A 14,600-nucleotide genomic window follows, 5' to 3' on the forward strand; every position below is an offset into this window, starting at 1 on the left:
TACCACATCTAGCACAAGCAGTTAGCGGATGATCTATACCTCATGTCCCTTCCTTCAACCACACCCCCCGACAAAGATTAGAAGAGGTTTTCAGCTATTGGCCAATGATGATTTCGAAAGCAACATTTGTATGCTTTTACAATTTTTGAGGCCTTTTAAAAAAACAAGTCTCCACCTGATAGTTATATTATAGGTTAGGTTATCATAGGCCTTAGGTTACCATAGCAAAGTTACATCTTCAGACATCCTCAAGAGCTATAACACATCTGCAGCAGAACTGGATATAAAGACAAAATTGCAGGACAGGAACACCTTAATTGTCCACTAATCTTCAGATTTCCTGCTATGTTTTAAAAAAACTTTATTTGTGAAAACGTTTAGAGTGGCGGACAGCTGGCCGCCTTTGGCGGCTAGTTATAAATAAAAACATTCTAATTGTTACTAAAAATATGTTAATTTATCTGAATTATATTTGCACTAAAATGTAAAATCCGAAAAAGTAGTTTCTTTTCATTCATATTCAACAATGTAACAATAATTATTTTTATAAATTAGTAAATTTCAATGAAAAATAATTTTGTAGCTTAGATCAAAATATCAACAAATAAGAAACAATTCTAGCAATTATTGTTTGAATGTGAGTTGTATTTTAAAGATTTTACCTGTATCGCAAAAAAAGTCCCCATGTTTCAGGTTTTTGCTTTATAACAAACAATTACTAAAATGTTCAAGATAGTATGTTTAACTTATTTTGGCCTAAATTTATACAAAATATTTAAAAATATATGAAAAATATGTTTAATAAAAATTCTGCATCAAAGGATTAATGAAATGAATTTCTATCACGTTTTTACTTTTCAGCATACATTGCATTTCTTAAATGGGTTAAATCCTTTTAGTAGCCTATCACAAAGTTCTCAGTTTTGATAGGAAAAAGGTAGCAAATCTTACCTTTGATGGCGATGAGTACGATGAATCGCTGAAAATTAGGTTTTTTAAATTTATTAATTTGTGAATGAGTTAAACTAGCGTCATTGAAGAAGCATCTTTTCAAGCAATATAGAAATTTAATGATGCATTTCGACAAAACATTTTTACAAGCAGTGAGGAAGGAAAAGACTTGTACCTCAGTTGAAGATTCACAAAGAGAAAGTGAAATATGAAAAACGAAGAGTAATAAAACATAAAATATAACATTAATATTCAATTAATATTCAGACCTTGAAATGCTACATGTGATGAGAGTCATATGACATCAGAGTTTCAGTTCTCAAAAACCACACTTCCTGGTTGCAAAATAAAGCTTCATAGATCATTTTATCCTCCATCCCCCCCTTGATCTCTGCATCCGTATAAGGTTGTAACTTCAGTTTCATTCTATGTTTTTGAAAGTCAGGCCTGGGTAAAGGTTTGATGAGTATATCGGCTGTCATGAATTTCGTTGGACAATATTCGAGCTTTATGGTTCCATTCTGTTGGAGGTTTCTTACACAGTGCAGTTTGATATCGATGTGCTGGGTGCGACTTGTGTATTTAGGTTATTCAATCATCTTTATTGTAGATTGATTATCTTCAAACAGAGTGATGGGTAATATTTGAGGTAATTGCGATTCTTTCAGAAGTTTTATTATTCATAAAGTTTCTTGAGTGGCTTGAGCCGCTGAGATATATTCAGCTTCAGCTGATGATAGTGTTACACTTGTCTATTTCGTAGTATACCATTGCATTGGTGTTTAACCAAGTAGAAATAAATTTCCTGTGGTTGATTTTAGGACTCTTCGAAAGCCGCCCCAATCACCATCTCCATATACTGTTAGTGTTGGTGAGCAATTTATATCTAGAAGCAGTTGAAAATTTTTTGTTGTATTTAGATATCTCACTGTTTCTTTAACTTGTTCCCAGTCCATCTTTCTTAGATTTTCGTTTCGACAACTCTATAGGTTTACTGCTGCACATATGTCTGGTCGACTAATTGTCGCAATGTAGAGTAATGATCCTATTGCTTGTCTGTATTTCGAGATGTTTGGAAGAAGATTTTCTTCCTCGTCTGTCTTTATGTAGCCTGTTTCAATTGGGATATTACAAGGTTTTGCTTCTTGAAGATTGAGTTTCTTCACTAGTTCGTTTATTTTCAATATATAGTGTAGAGTCGTTTATTTTCAATATATAGTGTTCAATATATAGTTCTTCACTAGTTCGTTTATTTTCAATATATAGATTGATAGTGTAGAGTCCATCTTTTGTTTTTCTTACGTTGATTCCAAGATAATAACTTGGTTCTCCCAAATTTTTCATTTCATACTCTTCTTTTAATTTTTCTACTATTTCATTTATTTTGCCTTCATTTTCAGATATCAGTACATCATCCACGTAGACTATAATGTATGTTGATTCATTTTATTTCTTATGCTTGAAAAGACATTGTTCGGATACACTTTGAGTGAAGTGTAGATCTTTCAAAGAGTTGGCTATTTTTGTATTCCATGCTCTAGCTGCTTGCTTGAGACCGTAAATAGCTTTCTCTAGTTTACATACTTTCATTTATTGCCCCATAATTACGTAACCTTCTGGTTGCCTCGTATAAACATCTTCTTCGAGTTCACCGTGAAGAAATGCTGTTTTTACATTAAGATGGTTTACTGTTAATTTTTCGTGTCCAGTAATGGCTAATAAAGTTCTCATGGTGGTGTAAGATACTACTGGCGCACAAGTTTCGTAAAAATCTTCTCCATAGTTTTGTGAGAATCCTTTCGCTTGATATGTTTCAATTTCCCCGTTGTTGTTGTATTTTTTTTTTCAAATGTCCATCGACTTCCTATTATTCTTTTATCTTCTGAAGGTTCGACAAGCGTTCAGGTTTTATTCTGTCTTAGGGATTTAATCGTCTCTTCAGTAGCTTTTAACAAGTTCTGTTTTTCTTCTTTCATATTTTCCAGATTTACGACATCTTGCCGATTTGAGGTTTCATTCGTTATTTTTTTTTTGTAAGATGAACGAGAATCTGTCTGGAGGTACTCCCTTGTTAGTTTTGTCTGATCTGCGAAATTGATTGGTGTTTGCACTACTTGGCGATGTGTCAACTTCTTCTTAACTGATTTCCAATTTCTATTTCAATTGTATTATTTTTATCTCCAGAGTATGTTTCCTCAACGGATTCTGGATCATGAGTTTCATTTTTAAGAAATATTTGCTCTTCATCCCTTTTAGAATATGGAAATTCATTCCCAAACAATTTAACTGTACGTGCAATTGTTATATGTTTTCCTTCATGATGTATTCTATAACCTTTGGATCTGTAATCATATTCAACGAACACTCCTACTTTTGATTTATTATGAAGTTTTGTACGTTTGGTCTTTTCAATGTAGGTGTATGATTTACAGTCAAATACTTCAATGTGAGATAAATCTGGTTTTTAATTTGTCCATAATTGATACGGTGTAAGTTTGTTTGCTTTTGTCTCTAGTCTGTTTTACAGATAGTTAGCTGTGTGCAATGCCTCTACCCGGAAATGATTTGGAAGGTTTGCCTGAGTTAGTAAAGCTCTAACCATTTCAATTAATGATCTATTATTTCTTTCAGCAACGCCATTTTGACTGAGCGAATATCGTACTGTTACTTGATGGTTAATCCCCGTTTCTCTTAAATAGTTTTCTGTTTCTTTGTTGAGGTATTCCCTACCATTATCAGTTCGTAAGTTTTCGGGTATCTTGCCAAATTTATTTCCCACCATGGCTATGCATTGTTTAATTTTAGTTAGCGCTTCGGATTTTTTTGATAAAAGGTAAACAAAGGAGTATCTACTGTAGTCACCAATTAAAGTTAAAAAGTATGATATTCCTCCTATCGTCGGAGTTTTCATTGAGTAGCAGATATCACTGTGTTTAAGTTCAAGACATTTAGTAGCTCTATTTTGCGTTGATTTAGGATACGGATTGTCTGTGAGTTTACTTTGTACACAATTTTCTAATAAATTATTGTGTTTGCATTGACTTAAGTCAATTCCGGTAGCTATATCATTTAATTTCAATTTTTCGATTGAATTATAATTCTTATGCCCTAGTCTTCGGTGCCAAATTTCTATAGCAAATGTTGGTTAATTTAGCATACTCTTGAGTTGCTTTATAATTTAATTTCACTTCATACAAATTATTTCTTTTTATTCCCTCTAAATAAATTTCCTGATCATGAATTATCATGCATTTGTTTTCGCTAAATGTTGCAGTGCATCCGTTTTCTGTTGCTTTAGTAACTGACAGAAGATTAGTTTCAATGTCTGGTACATAGAGGACATTTTTTAGTGTTATTTATTTTATGGTTTGATGTCTTAGTTATAATTTCAACTTCGCCCGAGCCGTTTGACATCAGTGTGTTCCCATTTGCTATAGTGAGTTCACTTTTGTTTGTGTCAGTTATTTTAATAAATGATTCCAGATTGCTGAACTACCAGAGTTGTGATGAACTACCAGAGTCAATAATCCAGTTTTCTTTATCTGATTTCGAAGTTAAGAAAGTTAAGTTACTCATTTTATTTTCCACTTCATTTCCACTTTGGGTATTGCTCTTATAGTTGTTCTCACATCTAGTATTTTCACATAGGGAGGTTGAGTTTCTTTTGTTTGGGTGTTGTTTTGACTTTCGGTAAATGAGAGCTTTTTTCAAATCCCAACTATCAGCATTATTGTGATTTCTAAGCTTGTAATATGTGCAATATTTATAACTTTCCGTCTTATAATTATTATTATATTTCTGTTGATTTGAAATGCTTTGTTTGGATTTTCCGACGCGTAGTTATTTTCTGTTCTTCTATTACTTCGTCAACTAGCTTACTTCTTATAAATTCGGAATTTAATTCTCTTTCGGGCCTAGCTTCGAATACTGTTATGAGTGTGTCATAGCTTTGTGGTATTGAGCATACTAAAATCGCTGATAAATGAGAATCGCTAAATTTTTCACTCATTGCTTTAAGTTTGTTTGCTATCTCTAAAATTTTAGTTATGTGAGTTATCATATTTCCTCTAATTTCGTATTATTAAGTTTTCTTAACAAAAATAATTTGCTTGATCAGTTGCTTCTTTCGTGTATTAATTTTAATGCATCCCAGCAGTTTCTTTTTCACGGACGGGAACTATTTGATTATCATCAATGCACAAATTTATTAGTGCGTGGGCTTTTTTATCTTTTTTACTCCAATCTGCTGTAATGGAATTTGGAGGTGTATCTGTTACAATTTCATACAATTACTCTTTAATAAGTAGCGTTGACATTGTTATTTCTCTTAACACAAGACTCAAAACACATATTAATGCAGCGGACTGTTATTTTATTTGCACATTGAATTCACACACTCAGGTAGCTAGCTCAATAGCTCTCGTTGCTTTGCACAGAGGGCGCTGCTCGCACACAAAACTGAACATATCGCCATATTCCTTTTATATGATCGGTTTTATTCATGTTTGACTTGGTTTTGGGTCATGTTTCAACTGTAAATTTTATTCCAGTTTGTTCCTTATGTAATCTTTTACTTTTATGCATTGCTTTTACCACGCACGATATGGATGTTTTATTCACTTTTATGTATATATTGTTTTTACTCTTTTAATTATGATCTTTGCGATTTTCAATGTGTTGGCTGGATTTGGGGTCATGTTTTTAACTGTTGTTCGCTTGTGTTTTATTCTTTTTCTTCTTGTTGTTGATATAATTTCTGATGTTTTGTGTAAGTTTTATGTATGTTGTATGTATCTACTCTCGCATGCCCTTAAATAGGGCGGGGCGAGATACAAATAAACAATACCGCCCCACATTGCACTGGTTCAACCAGGCAATCATTGTTGTACTCTATTAAGTGACTTCATTAACACTTTTACCTTTTTAATATTTCACACAATTAATCATTGCTACATAACATAAATCACTAAATGCAATTAACACCACAGTTTATAATGCAATAAACATAAACAAATAGATTTGCATGCTATTATTATTAATTTTAATTTTAAACACACATAATTATTTAACCAATTTTATAACAATAAAAATACTAAATAAGATACATTCAATTAATTATAAATTTAATGATCTGGCATTGGTAAAACACATATTTTAGAGATGGCTCTTTTAATAGTATTATGTTGAGTTTTCACTTTAACAACACGAATTTTTTTGTCCTCACCATAGTACAGTTAAACAATCCTGCCCAATGCCCATTTATAGGTTGGTAAATTTTCTTCAATTATCACTACCAAATCTCCGATTTTAACATTATTTTTTTGGAACATCCACTTGCCTCGTTGTTGCAATTGGTTCAAATAGTTACGACTCCAAAATTTCCACATTAATTGAACTAGTCTTGTTATTTTTTTCCATTTTTTGAGATTACTTTCTTACATTTTGTTAAATCTGGCTCTTCAATAGAATTTAAAGATCTGTTTAATAAAAAGTGCGCAGGGGTAAGAACTTCAAAATCGTTATCATTGGCTGATAGGGGACAAAGCGGCCGGGAATTCATAATTCCCTCGATTTGTACAGTAACCGTATGAAGTTGTTCGTAAATTAAGTTTATCCCTTTTTAGGTGATATTTACACGATTTTATTGCTGCCTCCCAAAGGCCACCAAAGTTGGGAGATCTGGGCGGAATGAATTTCCATTCAATTCCTTCTGCTGCTAAATAAGCAGCTAAACTTTCTTCTGGTCTCCTAACCATTTCATGCAACTTTTTAATCTCATTGTTAGCCCCCACAAAATTTTTAGCATTGTCTGAAAACAATTTTGCACATTTTCCTCTTCGAGCCGTATAACTTTTCAGCGTGGCAATGAATGCTTCCGATGTTAAATCAGAAACTAACTCGATATGTACATCCTTAAACACAAAACAAACAAATATACATGTATACACTTTATACAAATTCCCTTTACGTTGTCCTCTATTCTTAATGAAGAAAAGACCACTGAAATCAACACCTGAACAATTAAATGGATAATCAGGTACAAGCCTTTCCTTTGGCAGGTTGCCCATTAACTGACTTGACACTATTGGTTTTGCTTTAAAACAAGTTATACAGTTATAGACTATTTTTCTACAGATTGATCGACCACTTAACGGCCAGAACTTTTCCCGAATATGATTAAGTAGAGATACAACACCTACATGTAAATATTTTTTTATGAAAATATTCTATTATTATTAAAGTTAACTTATTATTCTTGGGTAAAATTACCTGATGCTTCTTATTGAAATTAAATTCTGTATTACCTAAGCGACCTCCAGCTCTTAGAATTTCATTGTCATCCAAAAAGGGACTAAGAGTTTTTAACTTACTGTTTGATGGTACACTTCCAGATCGTTTAATACTTTTTATTTCAAAAGAAAATTCTTGTTCCTGAACCTTTTTTACCAGAAAGGTTTCTGCTCTTTCATACTCACTTGTTGTTAATGGACCCGTTGATTTCTGCTTCGTTTTTACAATTTCCACGAACCTAAAAAGAAAACTCACAACACGTAAAATAGTTAAATAGTTATTGCTTAAATTAATTAAATCATTTATAAAATTATTAGTATGGATATTAAGCACAGACGGAAAGTCCTCAAAGTCTCCATTGGGGGAGTTTCTCAGTTCTGAATAGTACTCATCGTGTTTCTCACTATAATTTATAGTTCGATTTAGATAGTCATTTTCTGTAAGAAACTTCGGACCATGCCACCGAAGGTTGTTATGCAGAAGTTTATCAGGATCAACACCTCGTGAAACTAAGTCTACAGGATTTTCATCAGTTGGTACATGTCTCGATCGCTGATTAGGAAATAGTTCTTGTATTGTGGTCACTCTGTTTTAGACAAAGGTTTTTAAATCTATGGGTTCTTTTTGAAACCACGCTAGAACTATCATAGAGTCTGTTCACAGGTATATTTCAACAGTTTCTAACTTTAACGCAGAAACAACACGTTTCACAAGTTTTGACAGAAGAACAGCAGCACATAACTCAAGTTTTGGGATAGTTACACTTTTTATAGGTGCAATTCTTGATTTGCTGGTTATCAAACTAACCAAAGTCTCGTTCATTGAATTTTTAGATTTACAGTAGACTGCTGTACCTTAACATTGCTGCGATGCATCAGCGAAGCCATGGATTTCTACACCTTTTGGAATAGTGATGAAGATGCTTCTTATAATCTCTATATTGTTGATGATCTCTAAGGACACTAGAAATTGATGCCACTCTCGATATTCTTCATCTGGTAAAGAGTTATTCCAGTCCATTTTAATTCTCCACAAACGCTGAAGGAAAATCTTTGCCTTTGCTATTACCGGCGCCATTGGACCAATCGGGTCGAAGAGCTTGGCAATAGTGAACAAAACGTCACGTTTTGTGTAAGAATTCTCCGAGGAAACCCTTACTCTGAATAAAAAACAATCTAAAATTGGTTTCCAGGATACACCTAAAGTTTTTATCTCTATTAACGTTGCGAAATTATAATCACATTCAGAATCTGGTGCTAGTTTCACGTGATTGGCGCAGAGCTTGTGTAGTGTCATGTCAGCACTTTGCAAAATCCGTTTTAATTGTTGCTTGAGCTCAATTGATTCCTCTAATGTGTCAGCACCGGACAAACAGTCATCCATATAAAAATTATTTTGTAGGACGGGAGAAGCCATGGGGAAATCGGTTTGTTCGTCAACTGAGAGCTGTTTAAGCGTTCTTTGCGCTAAGTAAGGTGCGCTTACCGTGCCGTAAGTAACGGTAAGCGCACCTTACGTATATTTTTGTTCGTATATTTTTGGCGGTTCATCTTCATTTTCACACCAAACGATTCTCTGAAGATTACACTGATTTGGATTAAAATAGTTCGATACATCATTTTGAGATCAGCTGTAAAGGCATATGTATATGTGCGGAACCTTAGCATTTGAGTATATAAGTCCTCCTGAATCACTCCTCCATTATACTGAAAATCATTAAGAGATATTCCCTTATCAGTTTCTGAAGAACAATTAAATACAACACGAAGTTTTGTCGTGGACTTTTCTGGACGATAAATTCCATGATGTGTAGCATAATATGTTACTTCTGGTTCAATTTCCCTAGTAACCTCTCTCATGTGTCCCAGTTTTTCATACTCTTCTAAGAAATCACGATATAAATTCAAATAAATCTCATCTTTAGCTAAGCGATTCCACAGCGATCTGAGACGTTTGAGGGCTATATCTTTAGAGTTTCCTAAACATGAGGGATCTTCCTTTAGGGGCATTGAAACAACATATTTCCCTTCCCTAGTTCTGAAATGAGTATCCGCAAAGTGTTTCTCGCAAATTAAATTTTCTTTACTCTTTGTTATTGTTTCCTCGACATTTTCTATTTGCCAGAAACTTTCCAGCGTTTTAAGTCCTCATCACGAATCAAACCACAGTGAATCCTTGTTTCATTTATTGAAACTAAATTTCCGGTCACTACATACCCAAATACACTATTGACCAAAAGCAATTGCGAATTTTTTATTTTAATTCTTTCCGACTTTATCAATTCGTAAAATATATTTGCACCCAATAATAAATGTATTTTTCCCGGAATATTAAATGTCTCATCTGCTAATTACACGAAATTTGAAAAATCGACATTTATATTTAAAGTTTTATTCGGAATAAATTCCGTGATTTTTTTAACTATGAGCATATCTGATTCTCTTTCAAATTATTTGTTTTTATTTGAAATCGCCACTTTAACATACCCATTAACCATCATAGAAGTATCGTTTAAACAAGAAATCAATGTATTTATTTTTTCACTCTTTAGTTGCAATTTATTAGCACATTAATTTGAAATCAGACAGGTCTCACTACTAGAATCTAGTAACGCTCTACACATTTGCCATTCCGAATATTTATTCTTCACGAGGATTAATGCCGTACTTAATAAGCATTTGTCTTTAAAACACGCGGTCGCCACAATTTGAGTAGTGTCTACTCTCGGAACGAATGATTCAGCACTTACATTAAACGCTGTTGTTTGTGATTTATTTTGATCGTTAATTGGCGCCATATTGGGAGTGGAGGAATTGTTTTTAATTTCTCTCGGATAATGTAAAAGCTTGTGATGAGCCTTTTTACATCGAAAGCAGTTTCTCATTCTGCATATATTAACTTCACATCTGGGGGAAAACAAAGTCTATTAATTTTTACAAACTTTACTCTTTCGTATACTTCCTCGACATTCTTTTAAATTGTGGGCAAAATTGCAAAGCGTGAGATTCATTGTTTTTACATAATACACAGTTCTCATTTTTTATTTCAGATAAAAATACATTTGTTGCTCCTCTCTGTACACTCGAATTATTAACTCTATTTTGTTTATTAAATTCGTAACCCTTAGTATTTGCACTGAAAGATTTCGAAAATATTTCATTTTTGTTTTTGCCTTTCGAAGATAAATAAATATCACACTCAGGCCCTAATTCATGGGGTTTAGAATACTTTTCTCCCTGTTTTACACTAATATGAGTCATCAATTCTCTATCGAGAGTACTCATTATTTTATCTGATACTATTAACTCACAGACGGATTTAAAATCATTTACATTACGTAATTGGCAATAATATTCAAACGTTGCACTTAGCCTTGACGCAAATTGTACATAATTCTCTGAACTTATTTTGTGTGCTCTTTGGAATTTACTAAAGCATTCTTGTGGTGTAGGGGAAAATTCTTTTAGCACTAAATCTTTCAGTTTATCGTAATTAGTTAACTCTTCATCGGAAATGTGAACCGTTAAATTGTTAGCTCTCTCACCAAAATATTTAAAAGAATTTCGCATTTAAATTCGTCAGGAACCTCCTTTGTTTTGAATGCTTTTTCCAGCAACTGAAAAAATAAATTATACGATTCTACTCGTGAGGGTACTGGTATAGTTAAGGTTTTAACCGATTTTAATAAAGTTTCGATCTTAATATTATTCGGATTCTCAGAAACACTTTCTTTTGCGATTACGGAATTATGCGGTAACTTTTTTTAAACATTAGCTAGCGCTAATTGTTTTTCTAATTGCGCTAATTTAATTCTCTCAAGTTCTAATTTAGATTCACCATCGGACTTTCTATTTTTTACTTCCTCTATAGCATAATCCAGTGCGCATTTAAATAGCTCTTGATCTCTTTTATACACTTCGCTGATTTCAATTAAAGTTTTTAAATCGGCAATTTTTGCACCCTCCGGTACAGTTAAGTTTAATTCTTCTGCGATGAGTGTTAATTCGTCTTTCTTTAATTTAGTCAAAGACATATTTATAGTTTAATTCACCTAAATATAAATTTAACTTTCACCTACCTTCTCAGATCGCTGTTAGACACACTTAAGTTTCAGTTTCGTTTCTCAATCGAACACGTATACATTTCACTGACTCTTTTGCACTAACTTTAGCTTAATTTTCACAAAATTCGCTCGTCCGTAGATCGCTTAGACCATGTTATTTCTCTTAACACAAGACTCAAAACACATATTAATGCAGCAGACTGTTATTTTATTTGCACATTGAATTCACACACTTGCCTCTTTCGAGGTTGGTAATACACTCACAGGCTCTCGTTGCTTACACAGAGGGCGCTGCTCGCATACAAAACTGAATAGACATTTTAATACTCCAATGACTATAATTTTGTTGCTTAAGTTTTTCTATTAATTGAGAGTCTCTTGATGAAGCCATTTTTAATTTTATAAAATAATAATTGCTTATGTTTAGAATTTCAGCCAATATTTCTATTTTATATACTCATTCACTAATTAAGAAAATGTAAACACTTTTATTTATTACACTAGACTTTCATTTTCATATATTTATTTTTATATTTATATTTCTTAGCAAATATATAGAGTTATAGTCTTGTATATTGCTATTTGATAAGTGTGCTATAATCTATCTTATTATATAAAACGCTAATACGTATGTAACAATAAAATCGATGATATTTCTTTTCTCGCTTTGGCAACAGTTTTCGTTTTTAATTGATAGGCTTCGGGGCGCAAGAGCACGTTGTGAGCATCATATGGCTAATCTATATTATATAAAACGCTCATACGTTTTATTTGATAATCTTCGGCTCGCAAGAGCACGTAGTGAGCATATGGCTAATCGGGTGAATTCTCACTGAATTATAAAAAAAATTCTCACAAAATTATCTTCATCGAAGCCGATGCTTTACATCCGGCGTTCAGTAATATTTCATATTGTTTTACAACACATGGTTTTAGCCCTCTGGTGGGAAAGACTCTAAAGCAAAACTTACAACAGTTACTTTCCTCAACAACTGAAATTTAGAATAGTGTGATTAAGAAAAATATGTGAACTGTTTGCAATTATAAATTAATATTGAAATGCACAGGTTTAGAATTTTCTACAGTGAAAAGTTTTCGGAACTTCAGTGTTCAAAAAAGTATACAAAAGCTGGACGTTAAGAACGTATCTAATGAGCGAGCAAAGCGAGCATCGGATTGCGAAGCAATCCGAAATGAACTGCGAAAGCAGTTCCGGGGGTTGGCGAGCGCCAGCGAGCAGGGGGCGAAGCCTCCTAGTATTATATAAAACGCTAATACGTATGTATCAATAAAACCGATGATATTTCTTTTATCGCGTTGGCAACAGTTTTCATTTTTAATTGATAGGATTCGGCGCGCAAGAGCACGTAGTGAGCATCATATGGCTAATCTATATTATATAAAACGCTAATACGTTTTAATTGATAGGCTTCGGCGCGCAAGAGCACGTAGTGTGTATCATATGTCTAATCAGGTGAATTCTCACCGAATTATCAAATACATTCTCACAAAATTATCTTCATCGAAGCCGATGCTTTACATCCGGCGTTCAGTACTATTTAATATTGTTTTACAACACATGGTTTTAGCCCTTTGGTGGGAAAGACTTTAAAGCAAAACTTACAAAAGTTACTTTTCTCAACAACTGAAATTTTGAATAGTGTGATCAAGAAAAATATGCGAACTGTTTTCAATTTCAAATTAATATTGAAATGCACAGGTTTAGAATTTTCTACAGTGAAAAGTTTTCGGAACTTCAGAGTTCAAAAAAGTATACAAAAGCTAGACGTTAAGAACGTATCCAATGAGCGAGTAAAGCGAGTATTGGATTGCGAAGCAATCCGAAATGATTTGCGAAAGCAGTTCCGGGGGTTGGCGAGCGCCAGCGAACAGGGGGCGGAGCCTCCTAGTTCAATATATTCTAATATATAAAATATAGTACGTGCAACATAAATGCATGCATTCTTATTTTATTATTTTTATTTAAGTTCAATATATCTCGAAATAGCTTATATTTTTTTTTTCAAATAATATATTAATAATTTTTGCACACTATATTTATTTTATACTCTCAGTCTCATAATCTCGGTAGGAAAAATGTAGTAATTCCTATCTTTAAAGGCGATGAGTACGATGAATCGCTGATAATAAGGTGTTTGAAATTGATTAATTTGTGAATGAGTTGAACTAACATCATTGAAGAAGCATCTTTTTAAGCAAGTATAGAAATTTAATGATGCATTTCGACAAAACATTTTTACAAGCAGCGAGGAAGGAAGACTTCTCTCTCAATTGAAGACACACGAAGAGAAAGTGAAATTTGAAAAAAGAAGAGTAATAAAACATAAAATATAACATTAATATTCAGACCTTGAAAATATACACGCGATGAGAGTCACATGACATGAGAGTTTCAGTTCTCAGAAACCACACTTCCTGGTTATAAAACAAAGCTTCAGAGATCATTTTATCCAACTTGTTTTATATAAATTAAATAAATATTACGCTACTTAGATATTTTCCTCAAAAAATTAATCTTAATAGCATTGTAATATTGTTACAGAATTTAAACTTATATCAATGTTTAGTTTAGCATATAAAATATGCTACTAAATGGCACCCACGTGTCTTAAAAAAATTCAATGACTGATAGTTAAAAGACACTTGTTCACCACAATGACCGGCAGATTTGTAAAACCTGATAACAATGTATGTTTGTGTAATGTGTTCAAACATTGTTATTGCTAAATCTATTTTCAGAAGGTAACATGATATTAAGCACAGCTGCATCATTCAATGTCAAACATTCTATTTTAACTCAATTCAAGAATAGATATTTCGGCTCGGTTTTTTTTCCTTCATATTACCATATGGGAATAAATATGAAGACGATAAGTATTTCCATATCTCTTCTTGTTTATTTCTTCGCGGTAGTGAAGGGTGATATTATTTTAGAAGATTTTCCTGTAGCAGTGAATGAAAGAAGTGGAAACTCTCTGCTCAAAATTCTAGGTGCCGGTGAGAAAACTTTGCTTCCTTCTTTATGCAAGAAATTATTAAACTTTCCAGTTTCAGGTTATTAGCATTTAAAAAAATTGCAATTTATTCGAACTTGCAATTTAAAAATTTGCAATTTTGTTTTTAAAAAAAATCTTTTTTTTGTCGTAATTACTTTAATTAGCAAGACGTTACTCTTTTAACTCTTTAAAACAAAGGTACTATTTTGAAAGTATTTATTTTCCTCGTACTAAAAGCTCAAACCGTAAAATGCAGTGAAGTATGCATCCTAGGACGC

General features: G+C 32.8%; 3 protein-coding genes across 3 annotated transcripts in view; 1 reads left to right on the forward strand and 2 right to left on the reverse strand.

Moving 5' to 3' along the window:
• Nucleotides 1–3,076: 3,076 nt before the first annotated feature.
• On the reverse strand, nucleotides 3,077–8,064 carry LOC139426438 (uncharacterized). Its single transcript, XM_087162605.1, has 5 exons — nucleotides 7,928–8,064; nucleotides 7,580–7,828; nucleotides 7,222–7,480; nucleotides 6,587–6,863; nucleotides 3,077–3,408 (listed from the first exon to the last, which is right to left on the reverse strand). The coding sequence occupies exons 1-5, from the start codon at nucleotides 8,062–8,064 to the stop codon at nucleotides 3,077–3,079; spliced, it is 1,254 nt and encodes a 417-aa protein (XP_087018731.1).
• A 659-nt stretch (nucleotides 8,065–8,723) lies between these two features.
• On the reverse strand, nucleotides 8,724–9,251 carry LOC107442535 (uncharacterized). Its single transcript, XM_016056123.1, has one exon. The coding sequence runs from the start codon at nucleotides 9,249–9,251 to the stop codon at nucleotides 8,724–8,726; it is 528 nt and encodes a 175-aa protein (XP_015911609.1).
• Nucleotides 9,252–14,051: 4,800 nt separating this feature from the next.
• The window catches only part of LOC107442534 (uncharacterized), a 95,008-nt gene continuing 94,459 nt past the window's right edge, over nucleotides 14,052–14,600 (forward strand). Inside the window, exon 1 of the mRNA XM_087163387.1 lies at nucleotides 14,052–14,323. Within this exon, the coding sequence (XP_087019513.1) occupies nucleotides 14,074–14,323 (250 nt within the window). The 5' untranslated portion in view covers nucleotides 14,052–14,073. The remainder of the gene's footprint in view (nucleotides 14,324–14,600) is intronic.

The sequence above is a fragment of the Parasteatoda tepidariorum genome, chromosome 5 (genome assembly GCF_982258835.1).
Source record: "Parasteatoda tepidariorum strain Cologne lab strain chromosome 5, Ptep-v5.0, whole genome shotgun sequence".
Classification (NCBI taxonomy): Eukaryota; Metazoa; Arthropoda; class Arachnida; order Araneae; family Theridiidae; genus Parasteatoda; species Parasteatoda tepidariorum.

Bases quoted from the DNA above. Each gene is read 5' to 3' on its own strand.
- LOC139426438 (XM_087162605.1), bottom strand. From the start codon at position 8,064: ATGAACGAGACTTTGGTTAGTTTGATAACCAGCAAATCAAGAATTGCA. The intron at 7,829-7,927 runs GTTAGAAACTGT...TGTCTAAAACAG, and splicing joins CGTGTTGTTTCTGCGTTAAA to AGTGACCACAATACAAGAAC. The intron at 7,481-7,579 runs GTCTGTGCTTAA...TTTTCTTTTTAG, and splicing joins GGAGACTTTGAGGACTTTCC to GTTCGTGGAAATTGTAAAAA.
- LOC107442535 (XM_016056123.1), bottom strand. From the start codon at position 9,251: ATGCCCCTAAAGGAAGATCCCTCATGTTTAGGAAACTCTAAAGATATA.